This window comes from Mya arenaria, chromosome 1 (genome assembly GCF_026914265.1).
Source record: "Mya arenaria isolate MELC-2E11 chromosome 1, ASM2691426v1".
In the NCBI taxonomy this organism is placed as follows: Eukaryota; Metazoa; Mollusca; class Bivalvia; order Myida; family Myidae; genus Mya; species Mya arenaria.
In genome coordinates this window covers 37965436-37981100 of record NC_069122.1, presented here as the reverse complement: position 1 = coordinate 37981100, position 15665 = coordinate 37965436, and the positions used below count along the sequence as shown (strand labels likewise).

At 32.8% G+C, this 15665-nt stretch overlaps 1 protein-coding gene across 4 annotated transcripts in view; it reads right to left on the bottom strand.

Annotated features, from left to right (window-relative positions):
- Window positions 1-14459: 14459 nt before the first annotated feature.
- The window catches only part of LOC128238164 (uncharacterized), a 41592-nt gene continuing 40386 nt past the window's right edge, over window positions 14460-15665 (bottom strand). For all 4 annotated transcript variants that reach the window (XM_052953802.1, XM_052953793.1, XM_052953779.1 and 1 more), the window contains one exon: window positions 14460-15146. Coding sequence is in view for 1 of the 4 variants with exons in the window: in XM_052953785.1 (XP_052809745.1) it covers window positions 15136-15146 (11 nt within the window). In the remaining 3 variants the exon portion in view is untranslated. The remainder of the gene's footprint in view (window positions 15147-15665) is intronic.

Below are 15665 nucleotides of genomic sequence, written 5' to 3'. Positions count from 1 at the left end.
TTAGAATATCTTCATACTACCAAGTGGTTATAAGGCTAGAAAGTCATTGAGACTGTTGCCCTTTTATACCACCTCGTGTTTCTCAGGGTAGAAAGCCATTTACCATGAGGATTTCGTCATCATACCAAAGGTATGACATCTGTTATTGTTATGTCCTCAAACTACCGCGTGTTTCCCAGGCGTAAAAGCCATTTACCAGTGTTCCGTCTCTTCATAAAACATGGTTTTCAGGCAAGAAAACCATTTGGCATTGTGCTATCTTCATACTACCGTATGATTCTCCGGCTAGGAAGTCAGCTGGCATTGTTTCGTCTTAATACCACCTCATGTCTCAGACAAGAAATTCATCTCGCGGCTGTTGATATACAGTTAATAAGGTTCGCATATCTGTCTATCGATTATACCTTTGTCTATTTTAGTATAATTGTAGTTTCTTCGACAAGACTCAAAACGTGAACTCAATCTTAAAGTACCACACACTTAAAGAATTGAAGGATTGTCACAGAAGCATGTTGACAACGTATTATTATTGTTTACAAATGAGGCTCCTTAATCCAATTATGTTATAAGATCTACGCATCTAGTTAATACATGATTAATCTCTTTTTGTTTTCTGGCCTATGTTTTAACGAAAATAAATCGATATAGTTTCACGGCCTTTTAATGGTTGATGTTTTCGTTAGCGTGAATAAACCTTGGACATAACTCAAAAAGGATATTGAAATAAAATTCAGTACACATGTTGTCATCTACAGTAAGGGACGGCAAATTATGTCGTGCTTCTATTCACATTTCAGGGATTACTGCTTTCTTAACCACACTGTTCATTTAAACATAGCTAGCTCCAATTAAGCACGACACCAAGCTAACCAATGACCGACACATGTGATTGATTTGCTCACTCATGTGATGACATTTCGTCATAACCCGTCGAAAACATGGTTATTCACATTAAACAGTATTTCATTCTCTCGTATAATACCAAAACGGCCAGCTTGTGTGTTTCCTCGAAGGCAAATCATGATTAAGTAAGCTTTAATACTAAAGCCCTGAATTCATCACAAGGACAGTGGCAAATGTCATCATGGGGAGGAGTGTTGAGTCGAAAGTCATTCAAGGGCAGGGGAAACTTTAACTTTAAGTAAATGTCTTGTTAAGTGCGAACGTTTATTCATAACGATAATTTAATATCCATGTAATCATGGATATTCATTGTCTTGTGACGTTAAATTTCTCTCATACCATTACCTGACATGTCGCTTAATTTTCAGTTTGTCCACAGCACTTTTTATAACGGTGGCCTTTTTTGTTTCGTTAAATATTTAAAATATCTCTGGAGCATCCTTTAGTTATCGTTTATTAAACCATTGATTTCACGGTTTCGATCTCGTACAACTAAGATTGAGTGAAACAAATGAATGAAGAAAAAACACGAACAAGTAATAACTTTCGTCAATTTAACGATAATGTTGAGCATTAAATATTAAAATATAATTATACCTTCGCAATTCAAAATGGCAAAATTTAGTTCAATTAGTCATAACTAGTGAAACAATTATTATAGATAGGTGAATACTATATTTAAAAATGAGCTTGTAAGTGTTTATGTGTGCCGACTTATATATCAGTATTAATTGCATGCACCAGAATGCCATTACGCTATTGCTATGTACCGAAGTGTAGCTGACATGCTAGCAGATATCAAAATATTCTAGTGTTTGAATCGGGATAAAAGCCAGAGTTTGGAAAATTTTGAAACGAAATAGTAGCAAACTTGAAGTTAATGTGTTTTTACACGGTATCACATTCTTCTCTTACCTAGATATGTACTTAACTTAAAATAGCATACGTGTATATACTAGAACAAATAATGTTTTCATTTGAGACATAGGTGAATTGCTTTCGTGTTATTGGGTCCTGGTATTACAGCACAGCAACAGCACAAGTAGCTATCATGAACGTGTTGTCCTGATATTTGACGTAAACATCAACATATCACTGGTAATGTGTTATATTTTTTGCTGGGCGATCAATTACCAAACTGTAGCACATGTACTTAAAGAATACTAAATCAATATATATGTTTTGTTTCAGTTTGTATGAGCCATAGTGAAGTATTTAAATATTGGAATTTTATTGCAGAAAAATTGATATTACACCATATACACAACTTGACACAATATAATATATTGATGAGTTACGCCTGGAATTAATAGTCGGCATAAGACGCTGACTTTAAGTGTTTTTATAGGCACATGCACAGTTGCAGACATGCACTTAACACTTTATATAAAAAGTGTTTAGTTTGTGGACACCAAAACACTGGTTCCACTACAGTTTCAACCACAACACAAGACCGCACTCTCGAGTATCTTCGTGCCACCGATAGTGATTATCTTGTTGTGGTGACTTGTTTCACAATTGTTTTATATTAATATTATAAGTCAGTTTAAAATACAACTAATGAAATAATGGTATACCTATAAAATACAGCTTTACCTATAAATGTACAGATGGCGCGTATTGGCCTTTTTAATACATCATAGAAAGCACAACAAAACCATGAGCTGAACTATACAATCTATACACAAACAAAGTACTATATCCATCGCCATCAGCCATTCGGACATTTCAAGGACGATATATTTATGTACCTTATCTGGTGTTGTCTCTTAAAACTTTTGTAAATACAATATAAACGACGAATAAGAATAAACGGAGGTTACATACATAGAAACAATTTGTTAAAGGGTGGCACGTTGTACTATAATATATATGTAGTTTTATAAAGAAATCAGTCAATCCTGGACATTTGTACTGAATTGTTAAACAAAGCTCTTACAAAAGCAAACACATAGCATCACATCGCATTGGCGACGCGCATTCATGTGTCTGTTATATGTAGATCAAACCAATTCATGTTTTGGTGAGTGGCCTTAAAATACCGTATCAAAATAAAAGGTAACTGTTAAATTCAGTATTGAATCAGGTGGAGTTATTTCCAGTAAATAAAGCAGGTTTTAAAGCGGCACCAAATAAGCTTATGCATCACAATGATATATTTTTTTGTTTTGAATGAATTATTATCTTTTAACATTAAAAACATCTTTAATTATAAAACATTTTAACGATGAAAGCATAAAAAACTACAGTGTGTGTATTATAGAGAACAATAATGTTAACCTTTATAAATCAAAACTTTTAGTCAAAAGCTACGCGGCCACAATCAGCAATGCACCACAAATATCGCTAATGCAGTCGAAACCCGATTTTCCAATGCTGGAGGTAAGCATTCATGCTTGGCTGGAATTCCCCGTTGCCCGAGGTATTTTTGCCGGTCCCTGGGAGTTCGAGTAGACGGGTTCGACTGTATCTTTTATTTATATATATATGTACAAACATCATCTTTGAATTTAACATAATAATTCATCAAAATAATTGTTCTTAAGATCAACCTACATTGTGCCCATTTTGCCACGTTCAATACTGTAAACAAATGACAATACAGTGCAGTGTTCTAAAATACCAGTGAAATTAACGTTTCTAAAAATAATTTTAATATCTAATCGAATTTGCTTCACAAGGTTTTATCCCTAATTGCCAATTAAGTGTGAAAATTGGTCTTTGACAATATATGTAAAATTCTGTCATAAGATATTTGTTTTCCATGTTTTAGATCGACAATAATGCAAGCAAATACTATATTAAGATCAAATACAATGTTATGTTGTTATACGACAAAACCAAGGATAATGCAAGTTACCGATGAGCTTGAAAAATAATTTAAGTAACGCTTACATGTGTCGCCGTTTGTATATAGTTGGAAAATTGTCCGATTTCCTTCGGTTTTGCCGAAATCAGCCTAGTTATCAATTCGACGCTACCATATTTACATTCGGGCAATCATGTTAGGTTTTTCGAACATATTATACACTGTAAATGCAATTGTCTGAAAATGAGTTTGTAAAAAATGTATTATTAATACAGTCTTGATTAAATATTTGTTAAACATACCTGATGTACTAAAACGAAAAAAGGGCATTGTTGCTTGCAATGAGAATAAAAATGTGGTGAATGTGTGATTATTGCACATAAGATTTTGTTAATCAAGATATAAGGTTCGCATCGATTCGCCACCAAGTTAGCAAGCTAGGTTGTTAGCTCGATGCGGTATATATGAAGTTTAATAGAATATTGCACTTTACTTCGTAGACCTATACTTCTCTGGATTAGGCAAAAACTTCAAACCATGACTTGGCCAAAAACAGGGTTTCAGATGAGTTCAGGTATTTATAATAATCTATTTTCGCGTTGTTCTACCATAAACCATAAACATTCAGCATTAGTACAGATTTATTTGAAATACAGCAACACTAACGTGTATATGTATTTAATTTTAATATTGCCTCAGTGAAATATGCCCAATAGAGAAAATACTTATTGAATGCCCGTGTTTCTTTTGTGATGCAAATATCAATGAAACAGAGATCAGCACTGATAAAAGCCACTTTTAGTCCACAGAAAATCAACACATCACGTGGACATTTCGTACATAGAACGTATTTCCTACAGGAAAACTACAAAATTTTTCTTGGTACAAAAAATGATCCCATGATTAATGATGAATACCCCCACCCCAAACATACACACCCTGATATCAGATCCATAAAAATTCTAAGACTACAAAATAATTTCCCGCCAGAAATCTAATATTCATATTAAACAGTTATTATAAAAATCTAATTATACAGGCAAAACGGCATTGCTTTGTCTCTTGGACAACAAAGGACAAAAGGTTGTTTGTAAAACCAGACAAAGTTCCACTTTCCTAATTTCATTGCTTTAATCACCTTTTCCCATAATATCAACTTAATCAATGAGGATATTTTCTGAATTGAAAAAATGAATAGGTTTCAAGAATAGTTTATACCATTACATAGTGACAAAGCAAGATATGTCGTATTAAAGTGCCACTGTTTTTGAAAACGTTTCTGTTAATCTGTAAAATGATATTCCATTCTATACAATAATGCATTTCATAATCAGTACATGTCAACGGCAATGACATTTTTATTCTGTTGAAAGAGTTTTATTTGCAGAAAATGTCGCTTTCCACTCTGCGGCATATTGTTTTTTTATGTTAACCGACAAGAAGTACATTGGGTGTGAACAGGTCAATTAAATAATCAAGAACAATTGCCTGTCATTGCTCTGTATATATTTCAAAAGAACGTTTCGCGTGGTAATGGATGAAAAAACAATTTGCCGTGCTACGTGGTGACGGTTCTTTAATGAAAGCAACACAATGGTGCCTGATCGTTTGAGATTAAAGCATCAATAGATCCATTTTGCCGACTATTAAAATCAAATTCATGCAATACTTTGAATTGCATTTCAATCATTTTCCGGATTTTCTTAAACAAAAAGCTTGATTAAGCAAACATTTGGATATTTCTGTAAATAACTGTTTTCATTTTGTATTGTGATAGCAGTGTCTTGAAAGTTTCATACAAAAAAATAATCAATCACGATAATGGATGAGTTTTCACTCCAAATCTAAATATGGAACAACAATCCCAAAGCGTCTTAATTTGTAGTCATATAGTTATAATGAAAAGCGAAAAGCAAGACGATCATTGACTTAAAGCGTTGAACTTTCGTACTTTATAATTTTGTCACTGTACTTTATGAATAGTTAAGTGGAATAGGTGTCCATCTCTACCTTAAACCATAGTAGAAGCCAACATTTGTTTTTGTCTGTTTTATTTTTACTGCTGTACCTTAGTTTAGAAACTGATCAATAAAGGATATACTTACCGCTTAACTATACTTATTTGTTTATATGTCATACAAGTAAATGATATATAAAACATAATTGTTATAGTATATCAAAACAGTCTTTAATGTTATCAAATTATGATATGAAAACAATCATATTATGATTTTAACATCTTTATAAACAGTACACATGTAAAAACACTGTCCAGTCACTATATCTGTAAAGAGAACTTAACGCATATTGTATTGTATTTGTTCGCTGCTGTATCACTGAAAGCTTTCTGAATAGTAAATGCTATCTCCTTTTAACACACTTGGTCGTGATGGCATCACTTTTGGGTCAAGCCATAACAAAGCCAATACCGCAGGGCAATCTTTCATGAACTGTTCAAAACAACTTTGCTTGATATCATTACTAACTACTTTGATACGATATCGGCCGGTTTCGTTTTTCAGTGTTTGTGAATTAACTGGGCACAAGATAGGTTAATGCAAAAACATTAGAATAATTATAAAAAAAAATGTTTTAATTATTAGCTACGTGGACACAAATTCCTAAGTTAAAAAAAGCTACAACATAGCAATTATATTTTATATATATTCAAATTATTTGTTTTTATGTTCAGATCATTGATGTCAAATAAGTTAAGCATAATAATGCTTTAAAGTTAAAAACATATTTTAATTAACAGTTCTTTTTTTCAGCACTATAACAATATTGCGGTAAAAACGTTCGAGTTTTACTTCTAATTTGTCGTCGCTTGGGATGTTAAATGCCAAGTTGTTATGACTTTCAAGTTTTTGTTTAATTTGTTTTTAATCTTGATTTTACATGAATATAAAAAGTATTTCCTTTTAGATATCATATCAAACACCATTTTGATATTGTTATTCCCGTCTTTGTTTTATAGCACATACTTTATATAGACTCTGGTGTTTTAGAAGGAGTCCATTGAGCACGTTGTTCGTCCTCTCTGGAACGTTCATCAAATTAGGAGTTAACGATATTGCCCAGTATGATATCCTTCAGAGTTGTTTATGACTTCTTATGTACATTTGTCAGATTACAGTTCTTCCAAGTGTGCCTAAGATTCATGAAAATGTCGGAGTTTAAAACATAAAAGGATTCTTTGGATTTAAGCAAAACAAAAATTTAAAAAAGTTTGAATGAGGAGATGTTTACCCATAACGTCGCACGATTATAAGATATCAGGCATGCGATGCCAAACGTTGTCAGAAACAGTAAATTATAAGATTTGAAAACTGTTCCCAATATTTTTTATAGAATCCGCTTTTCAAATAGCAAAGTTATATTGCATATATAAGTTAAACTGATATTTTTTGTAAAAGAAATGTTTTGTTACTAGTCAATTTCAAAGTTTATATGATTTTGCAAACAGTTTTTACCTCATAAATACCTTTAAATTAATGTTTTATTAATGTTTGCTTTCATACCAAACATGATGGATATTTGGGTAACATGATTGACGTATTTGTGTGTTTTCCAAAAATAGGTATAAGCTGTAATAAAATACCCATCTATTAACAAACTTTTTAAACGCACAATAATGCATATATTTATTGAATATGTGCGTTTATTTTGTGTGCGTTTATTTTGTATCCGTGTGAATATGATGTGTCGATGAGCTGTTTATCCTTATGTCAATAATATATGTTCTGTTTCTGTTTCATATTTGTCCGTTATTTTGTGGCTCTGTTTTTATCGTTCGGTGGATACTTGGCTTTAATCCTTGTGTTTTTGAATTTTTGGCTAGTTCCTGCGATATCAAATTTTCTTTTTATGGCACCTGACCGGTAATCATCCTATTGCATGCTTCAAAAAAGCATGTCATGTAATGGAAATTGTCAAATTTCAAGAATTGTAAAGAACACATCATGATCAATCAAATGCAGTGTTAGAGATTTAGTATAAATGATCGAAAGCCTCAACTGTTGCCCTTTCCTCATCTGGATTTCCGTAATTTCCTGGTACACACACATGTGTGTCCAATTCTAAGACAGTTCTATCTGCGCGACAGATTCACATTCAATTATATTTCACTGTCTAGATTCAATTTCCTAATCGAGTTTACAAGAAATGTATTTATCCGTAATGTTTTATTGAAATGTATTTAGTGAATGAAATATTGAAATTACTACATACACTGGAATAAAAAAAAAATAATTTACGTTTTAGACACATATTTTAAGCTACCAACGGGACCATTTCTTTTAATGGTCTTTGTTTGTTTATACTTATAGAGTGATGTTATTCTGTTCTCAACTTCGTAGATGTTAATGTAGTTTCAACATTTTTTTTTTTTTATAACTTCCAAACATTACCTTATGTGCCTTCAAATGTTTGAGTTCAACATTTAATATTCTAATACATTCCAAAAGCATGTTCCCCCTGCCTGCGTAAAATTCAATTATGGATTTAACGCTACTACAGTTAAATTCAAAACTGTTTTGCATTTAGATAATGAAATCTGATTTTGCAAATGATTTTTATTTAGGACATCTTATACTATTTCTAGTCTTCGGGGTCGCAAAATTACAATATTTTTGATTACAGTAAAGTTAATTGTTAGTTATTGCTGACGGGATTTGCAATAAATTAATGCATTTAAATTTAGAATTGTCTTTGTCTTCTGATAATTTACGCATTTCTTTTCAGATACCAGGTACATATATGCACACTTTTCGTTGCCACAGTTGATTCATCACAATAACATTTAATTAGCAGTCCTTGGTATCATTGCAAACCTGTATAAGAATCATATTAAGTGACAGGTAGCTTAGGCATATCAGTGAACATGTGAAACCCGTGCTAAAAGTTATAGCAAGCTCTTCTTACCAATTACGAGTGTACATTATTATTTACTGACTTAGAATATACTCTGATTCTACAGGCGGGGGACAAAATGTATGCGTCATTTCTGTTCAGTTGCAAAAGCTTTAACGATTAGGCTTTGTACTTACGGTAGACCGATAGGCAATATCGTCTGCTGTAAATGCAGTTTATTGTAACTGTATGTTGTTGAGTTGTTGAATTGTCAACATTTACAACAAGACTCGCTGTTTGATTGAGAAAATTACTTAATTTCCGGAGTATTGATCCAAGACATGATGACATACTTGTATTCTGAGTGCTGGTAAATATAGTACAGAAGCACGAATAAAGTGTTTATAAAAGACATTAACGACACTGCAGTATGCGGTGAACATTTAATGTATGGTTTAAGGTCTGAATACCTGATATCCATATTTGCATGAAAATCAAGTATATTTTGTTATTTTTTTAAAACCTGTTACGATGATAAAGGCATTCTCAAGTTATCACTAGAAAGCAATGCAGTACTAATATTTGACGTTAATTGATTTGTAACCTCAAAATGGTTTTCAATAATTCAAAGGAGAAGTGTTTCTGTCACCAAAAGTATTGAAGTATTAAAGAGTTTATGACAATAATATTTTGTTTGTGTTTATCATTCGCTCTTTATATATAATTCATTGTCTTCACTCCTAGGAAGCTGCACGGTGTACGCGAAGATGACGCCGTAAGGAATATTTGGATTTCTTAATACAATTATGGTCTAAATTTGTCTTTCTTCGAATGACTGACGAAGGTCGCACGAGCAGAATTGTTGGGTGAAATGTGGAGTAGGAACAGAGCAGTGAATAACAGTTAGTTTAATTCTGTAACATATGAGCATATACGAAATATGAATATTCGGAACAGATACGTTTCTTAGAATATTCCAGCTGAAAGAAATATGGAAAATGATCAGTCAAAAGACAAAATACTTTTGGTTCGATCTTGGAATAATCATGCAGAGCTTAACGTCATCGTTGCAAGTTTTATATCATAATTAATACGGAACTAAAATGGTCCTCATGCGTTCTTCTGTCTTTCTAACAAGGTTTTATTACACCTTAAGGTTATTTATAACTAATTTTGCCTTTAAAAACAATGCTAATAACAACGTTGTTATCTTAAACAAAGTTCTTAAAATCAGCCCCAAAGGAATTGTCAAATATACACTTGAATAATGTTGCTGCTAATTGTCTGTAAAAAAACGCATTTTTCGTGTGAGTTTAATCTATTTTCTTTCGCATTTAGGAAATTTCGACCTTCAATGAGCAACCATATTTAGACTTATCAATATCGAAATTCCAAACAGCCAACTATCATATGTATTACTTCAAAGGTTATGTTCAATGATTATCATAAATATCCGTTACTTTTAAGTTTTAAAGACCTAGTTTTACCATTCAATACATTGCCAATAAAGCTAACACAATAAAAAGACAAGAAGAGAGCCATTAAATCCACAAATATAGCTGTGCACAAACTTTATGAAACTAATTTGATTGTTTCTTTCTATTTCTTCGTTGTGCAATAAAATACAGGTTTGTGTTACTTCTGTTGCTGTAAACTGTGTTCCATCACTTTTATTGAATCATCTTTAAATGATGCTATGTTTTAGCAAGATGCAGTGGCAATTTGGTATGCCTTAGATATAGTGTAATGCACGATTCCATTGTCGTTCCATTAAAATAAACTTTATCAGATATTTTCGACCGCAAGTAGGACACACTATCACGTGGTTCATATGCTAGGACGCCATTTGGCATTGCAACATCTTCATTATAAGCACATGTTTCTCAGACTAGAAAGACACTAACAATAATGTTACTTCCTCGTACCACCGCGTGATTATCATGGTAAAAATCTATTTACAACTGTTACGTGGCCATCATACCGAATGGATCCAAGGCTAGAAAGGCATTGGCATTGTAACGTCCTTAAAACACCACTTGGTTCTAAGGCTAGAAAGTTACCTTACATTGTTACGTTTTCATGCCACCATTTCGTACTCACACTAGAAAGTCATTTGACATTGTTAAGTTTTCATACCACCAAGTGTCTTCGACTAGAATATGGACGCTTTATTTACATTCGTTTATCAGAGCTGTTTATCAAATTTTCCTTTGCCTATTTCAGTATAATTGTTGTTAATTACACGACAGAAACCTTTTTACTCGAACTTTGCAATATTGTGTCAACTTCTTAGAGCCATTCAATAAGGACTGTCACAATAGCATGACGTCAAACGTAGAATTATTATTGTAAACACATACATATTACACAAAACCGGTATCCTTTGGTTAATATGTTTATATTTGATATAGTTTTCTGGTCTGGTTTTCGGCAGAAGAGCAATCGAGATAGTTTAAAAGCCTGGGCGTCATTGTTGTTTTCGTTGACATGACGAAATCTTGGACATTACCCAAAAAGAAGATAAAAATGAAACATAACTCTGACTGTAACAAATGTCTAGTCATTAAGTCCATAAATCGGCCTCCACAGAATAGAACTATACATTTGTAATGGTCATTGAATCTGAATGCAGCTAACCATTTGTTGATTTAACGGACCAATACTTTTTCATGCATTAACACTGACAGTGTCGTGTTCAACAACAGTACATACGTGTGAATAAAAATATTTGTCCCGAATTAGATCATAGCGTTATTTTTAACTCGGGTGTAATGTAACCACAATAGAAGATTTAGTTTTCATGCAGATGACAACATATGTTGTCAAATTGTATGTCTTAGTCTATACGACCATAGCTTTTTGAATAGCTTAAATCTTTTCTGTTTTCAGAAGAAACTTTGATAAAAATAAATTAGTTGTATAATTATTTGTTCAGTAATTGCATTCTGATTTATGCAATTGAGTGTTAAGAAAACGCCGAAGATAAGGAATATGTGAAATTCATCATTACCTCCTCTAATCGAGAAAAAACCCCACACTCAACATATGTAGAAAAAAAACAAGTTAATATATGGACCGTTGTTACAAAGCACACGAAGGCATTCAATTGCTTTTTCCAAATTTTAAACCAAATCACCTCAATGAATAATTGACTGATACAAATGGAGCTTTGATCAATTAGAAGACGGATTAAGATAGTAAACGGTGGTCTTTCAAGGTGAATACCTGGAATTCGCGAAAACAAAGGCATGTTGCTGTTGTGAAGGGACTTGTAGAAGAGAATGAGTGATAAATGGTATTAAATATATCTTATAGAGATTAGATTTCCAAAGCGATTATATACATTATTCTGTGTTAAAATTATGGATTTAAAGGCAAAGTTCTTGCTCAAAAAATAAATTGATGGTTTGATTTCGAGACAAAAAACGCACGGTTGGCTAAACGTCGTGTTTATTCTATATTGAATTCTTTGAAACTTTCATTTTATTGTCACAAAAAAAGTGGTGCGGATATTTGATACAAGAAATGTCTTTGAAACAAAATGTATTAGTTCCGTAAACATTTATGACAGGCCGATCACTAGTGCATTTCTCGACAGTTAATAGTAGAAAAAGAAAGGTGTACAGGGGTCATGTTATCTGGAATAAAAAAAATTGTATTCATCTTGTGTGACTTTTATTCCATTTGTCATATACTATAAGGGTTTGAATCACCCTCGTGGGTAGAATATTCACATGATGGCATGAACCGCATACTCGCGTCATGTTATTCCTAAGATATATGAGTTAAAGTCAATTCACAATCCAATTGCCGGGCAGTTGCGAGTAGCAGGCAGTAATGGCTAGGGCATTAACGGTTTTACGTTTTAAATGTTCTTGGTTTGAAATCCTTTCTCACCCGGCATCCTGTAGTTCATGTTAGTAGCAGGGATACATCTTGGTGCTTTGAATGTATTTATGATGCCTACCACTGGCTTGGCTTATTGCTGTCTAAGATTTCATGGGATTGTTTGTTTATTTAGGCTCAAGATAAGTCCAACTGTCTTAAAGCCCAAGGCGGCATGTAATATTATCACTGTAGAAATCTTACATATTACATATTAATGAAAACATATTCTCACATTGATATGCTGCAGGCCCGTATTTTTGGTTTAGATAATTGTTGCCCTTTACCCTTTGTTTCACAAACAATCGGACGAGTTTTGGCGTTCGCTCTGATGCTTTTTGCTTTACAGTGTCTGTCTTTGGACGGCGCTTCGCGCACTGCAATTTTATGACGTTATTCGATGACAAAGTTCAAACTTAAAACGAAACAGAAAAACATTAAACTGAACTATTTTGAAAATGGAATTCGGAGTAATTTAACACGGTTGTCCTTGCATTGTATCAGGTTTATGTCTGTGTTCGTCCCCAAGTGCATAGACATTGCAGTCATTAAATTGTAAAGACAAAAATGAAGTTATTTTTTACCACATAAACTATATAACACATACTTAACTTCTTGCAAGCGACAATTCCAACGGTCTCCCAGGCTGTTTCTAGTTGTCGCACCCCTCCTACTGACGTCATTGGCGTCCGATAAAATAAGACGGTTTTGTATCTGTTACCAATTGATTAAGAATATATATCGTTGCTCAAGAGCTTGTAAATACAGTATTTGTATTTCTGTTCTCTCTGCTGTTTATATAGAAGTTCTATTAAAAGATAAAATTGCTATTATTAAAATTGTTTTGAGCTTTACTCCATTATATTTTTTCCTCATGTTTCTAAACTATTTATAAATTGCTTGATTCAAAATTAGCTAGCGCTACACACAGGACACTTCAAGCTGATCCTAGCACACATTTTCAATTGGCTCTAGCATGTTTTTATTAAACAGGGCCTTATAAATCATATCCATATAAATGCTAGTGTTGTTCCAGTGTTAGATCGAAATATATAACGTTCCCAAGATTAATGACGCCATTGGTCCAGGATTAGTCACGCGTTGACCCTTATTATGTTCTATATAAAGTCAGTAAATTATATCGTACCAAAATGGCACAATTTTGCAATTCCGATGAATAAATGAAACATTTTCAATACATGGATCAATGTTAACAGGCTGGCGACGTAAATTATACTTTTCTGTGACCCGATATGGGATATTCCGGGCGCAGGAAACAATGTTCCTTTTCCTTTTCTTTTGAAATACGGTTTCCTTTGCCCAGCCTCGCTTTTACCCGATATGGTTTTCTTTGCCACGTCTATCAATTATCGGGCGGCCTACTACCCCCGTAACGTATATAACTTATATTTCGACGCCTGACCACCGAAAGCCATGTTGCACAGGTGGCGAACCCACGAGTGAAATATTAGATGTTGGTGTTCAGTAGAAAAATATAAAAAAAATCTTACATTGAAACACACATTTCACAAGATAGTTGTGTATGTGCACTTAACCTCATTTCGGCAATGACGTCGTTGATATTGGTTCCCAGCTATGTGAGCGTTAATTTTTGTTTGGATAGCAAAACGCGCTAAACTTTATCGAATCAGCGAATTATCGCTTTAAGTTCACTGATAAATATCTTTTAAACGAACGGAATCAATAAAATAACCTATCATATATAAATATACACCACCGAGGATCAATCTATGCCGTATAGGTGCAACATGTATGCTAGAGTGTCTCGGAATTTTGAGATTTTGTTTATGGTGCTAAAATACTTACGTTATGACTAATTGAAAAGAGCACTTGTCGTGCAAAATATATACGATATATGTAAAAGGTCGAATTTTTAATTTGCATAAGCTTCAACATTTTCTTTCACATTTGAAATAATATAAAATTGAAATCCACAGTACATTAAAGAATGCATTCCGAACCAAGGAAAATTAAAAAATAAATTAACACCTTTGGTTCGATATTTATTTTAAACTTTAGATTATATAATGGTACATAGATGGGCCGAAAATAAACAATAGTCGAGTTCTAATTCTACTTTGAATTGTTAAAACAAACAGATAAAAACATCACAAACACCGACTGTATTATTCCATTTCTTATGTGATATGTTAGATGAATAATGTGTTTGAAAGCATAAAACAAGTATTTTCCATGTATAATTAAAGACTTTTTGGACACTAAATGTATATTATACAGTTGGTGACAGTAGATCAAAACCGGCACCAGTTTTTGATATAATGCATATTATTCTGATATTTTGATTCATACTTTTAAATGATTTTGAAAGCTTAACATTAATTATCTATTAGGTCACTATATGTATTTTTTGCAGTAGGCTTTCTTTAAGATATTAGATTTTGTGTCATTAATGTGTAATTTGTGTTTAAAACTAGTGCGCGTCCGCGAATTCTTATAACATCTACAATACGGGTACGAACTTCTGACAATTGAAAACATTTTGCATACACATTTTGTAAAACAATACTAGCAGTCCAAATGGCTTAACGTCTAAATCAAATTGGTTCAATTTTCTGAATCAGTTAAAACATATTTTGGTGGTCCTGTTACTTCTCACATATGCATTTCCATCCACGCCTCAAAACGATGATTTTGGAAAGATGGCGTTAATGTCTCCCTGCAATAGAAAATAAAAATATTTTTCGAATATAACGGTTTTGTTTCAATAAAGCATACATTATGTAAGTTATGGAATCGTTTATCGTGTACACTGATACTGTGATCATGAGCTCAGGTCGATTTGATTTATGTCGACTTGAAGAGTTATATTAACATAAATTGTTAAAATTTTGTCGACAAATCTGGTATGCCTAACATCAATGAAGTCCAAATAGTGTTTTGAATTTGTTTTGACGATAAAAAACTTTAAATATGAAAAAGGTGATGGATTGCCCCACATCCCGCCTTTTCACATGATTATATTGCTTACACAATGCAATAACTTAACTTAACCAATATATAAGTATATATTTTACATGATGGAAGCTACAAATCACAAATCAGTCTAAGTTTTAAACTGATATTCAAGAGCACATTGAAGCTTAAGAACCCAGGTGTCATCTTTTAACGATGGTCATTTTTGTCCAAATATTTGGGAATTTAGCTATATATGGTATTAGTAAGCCAAAAATATTAC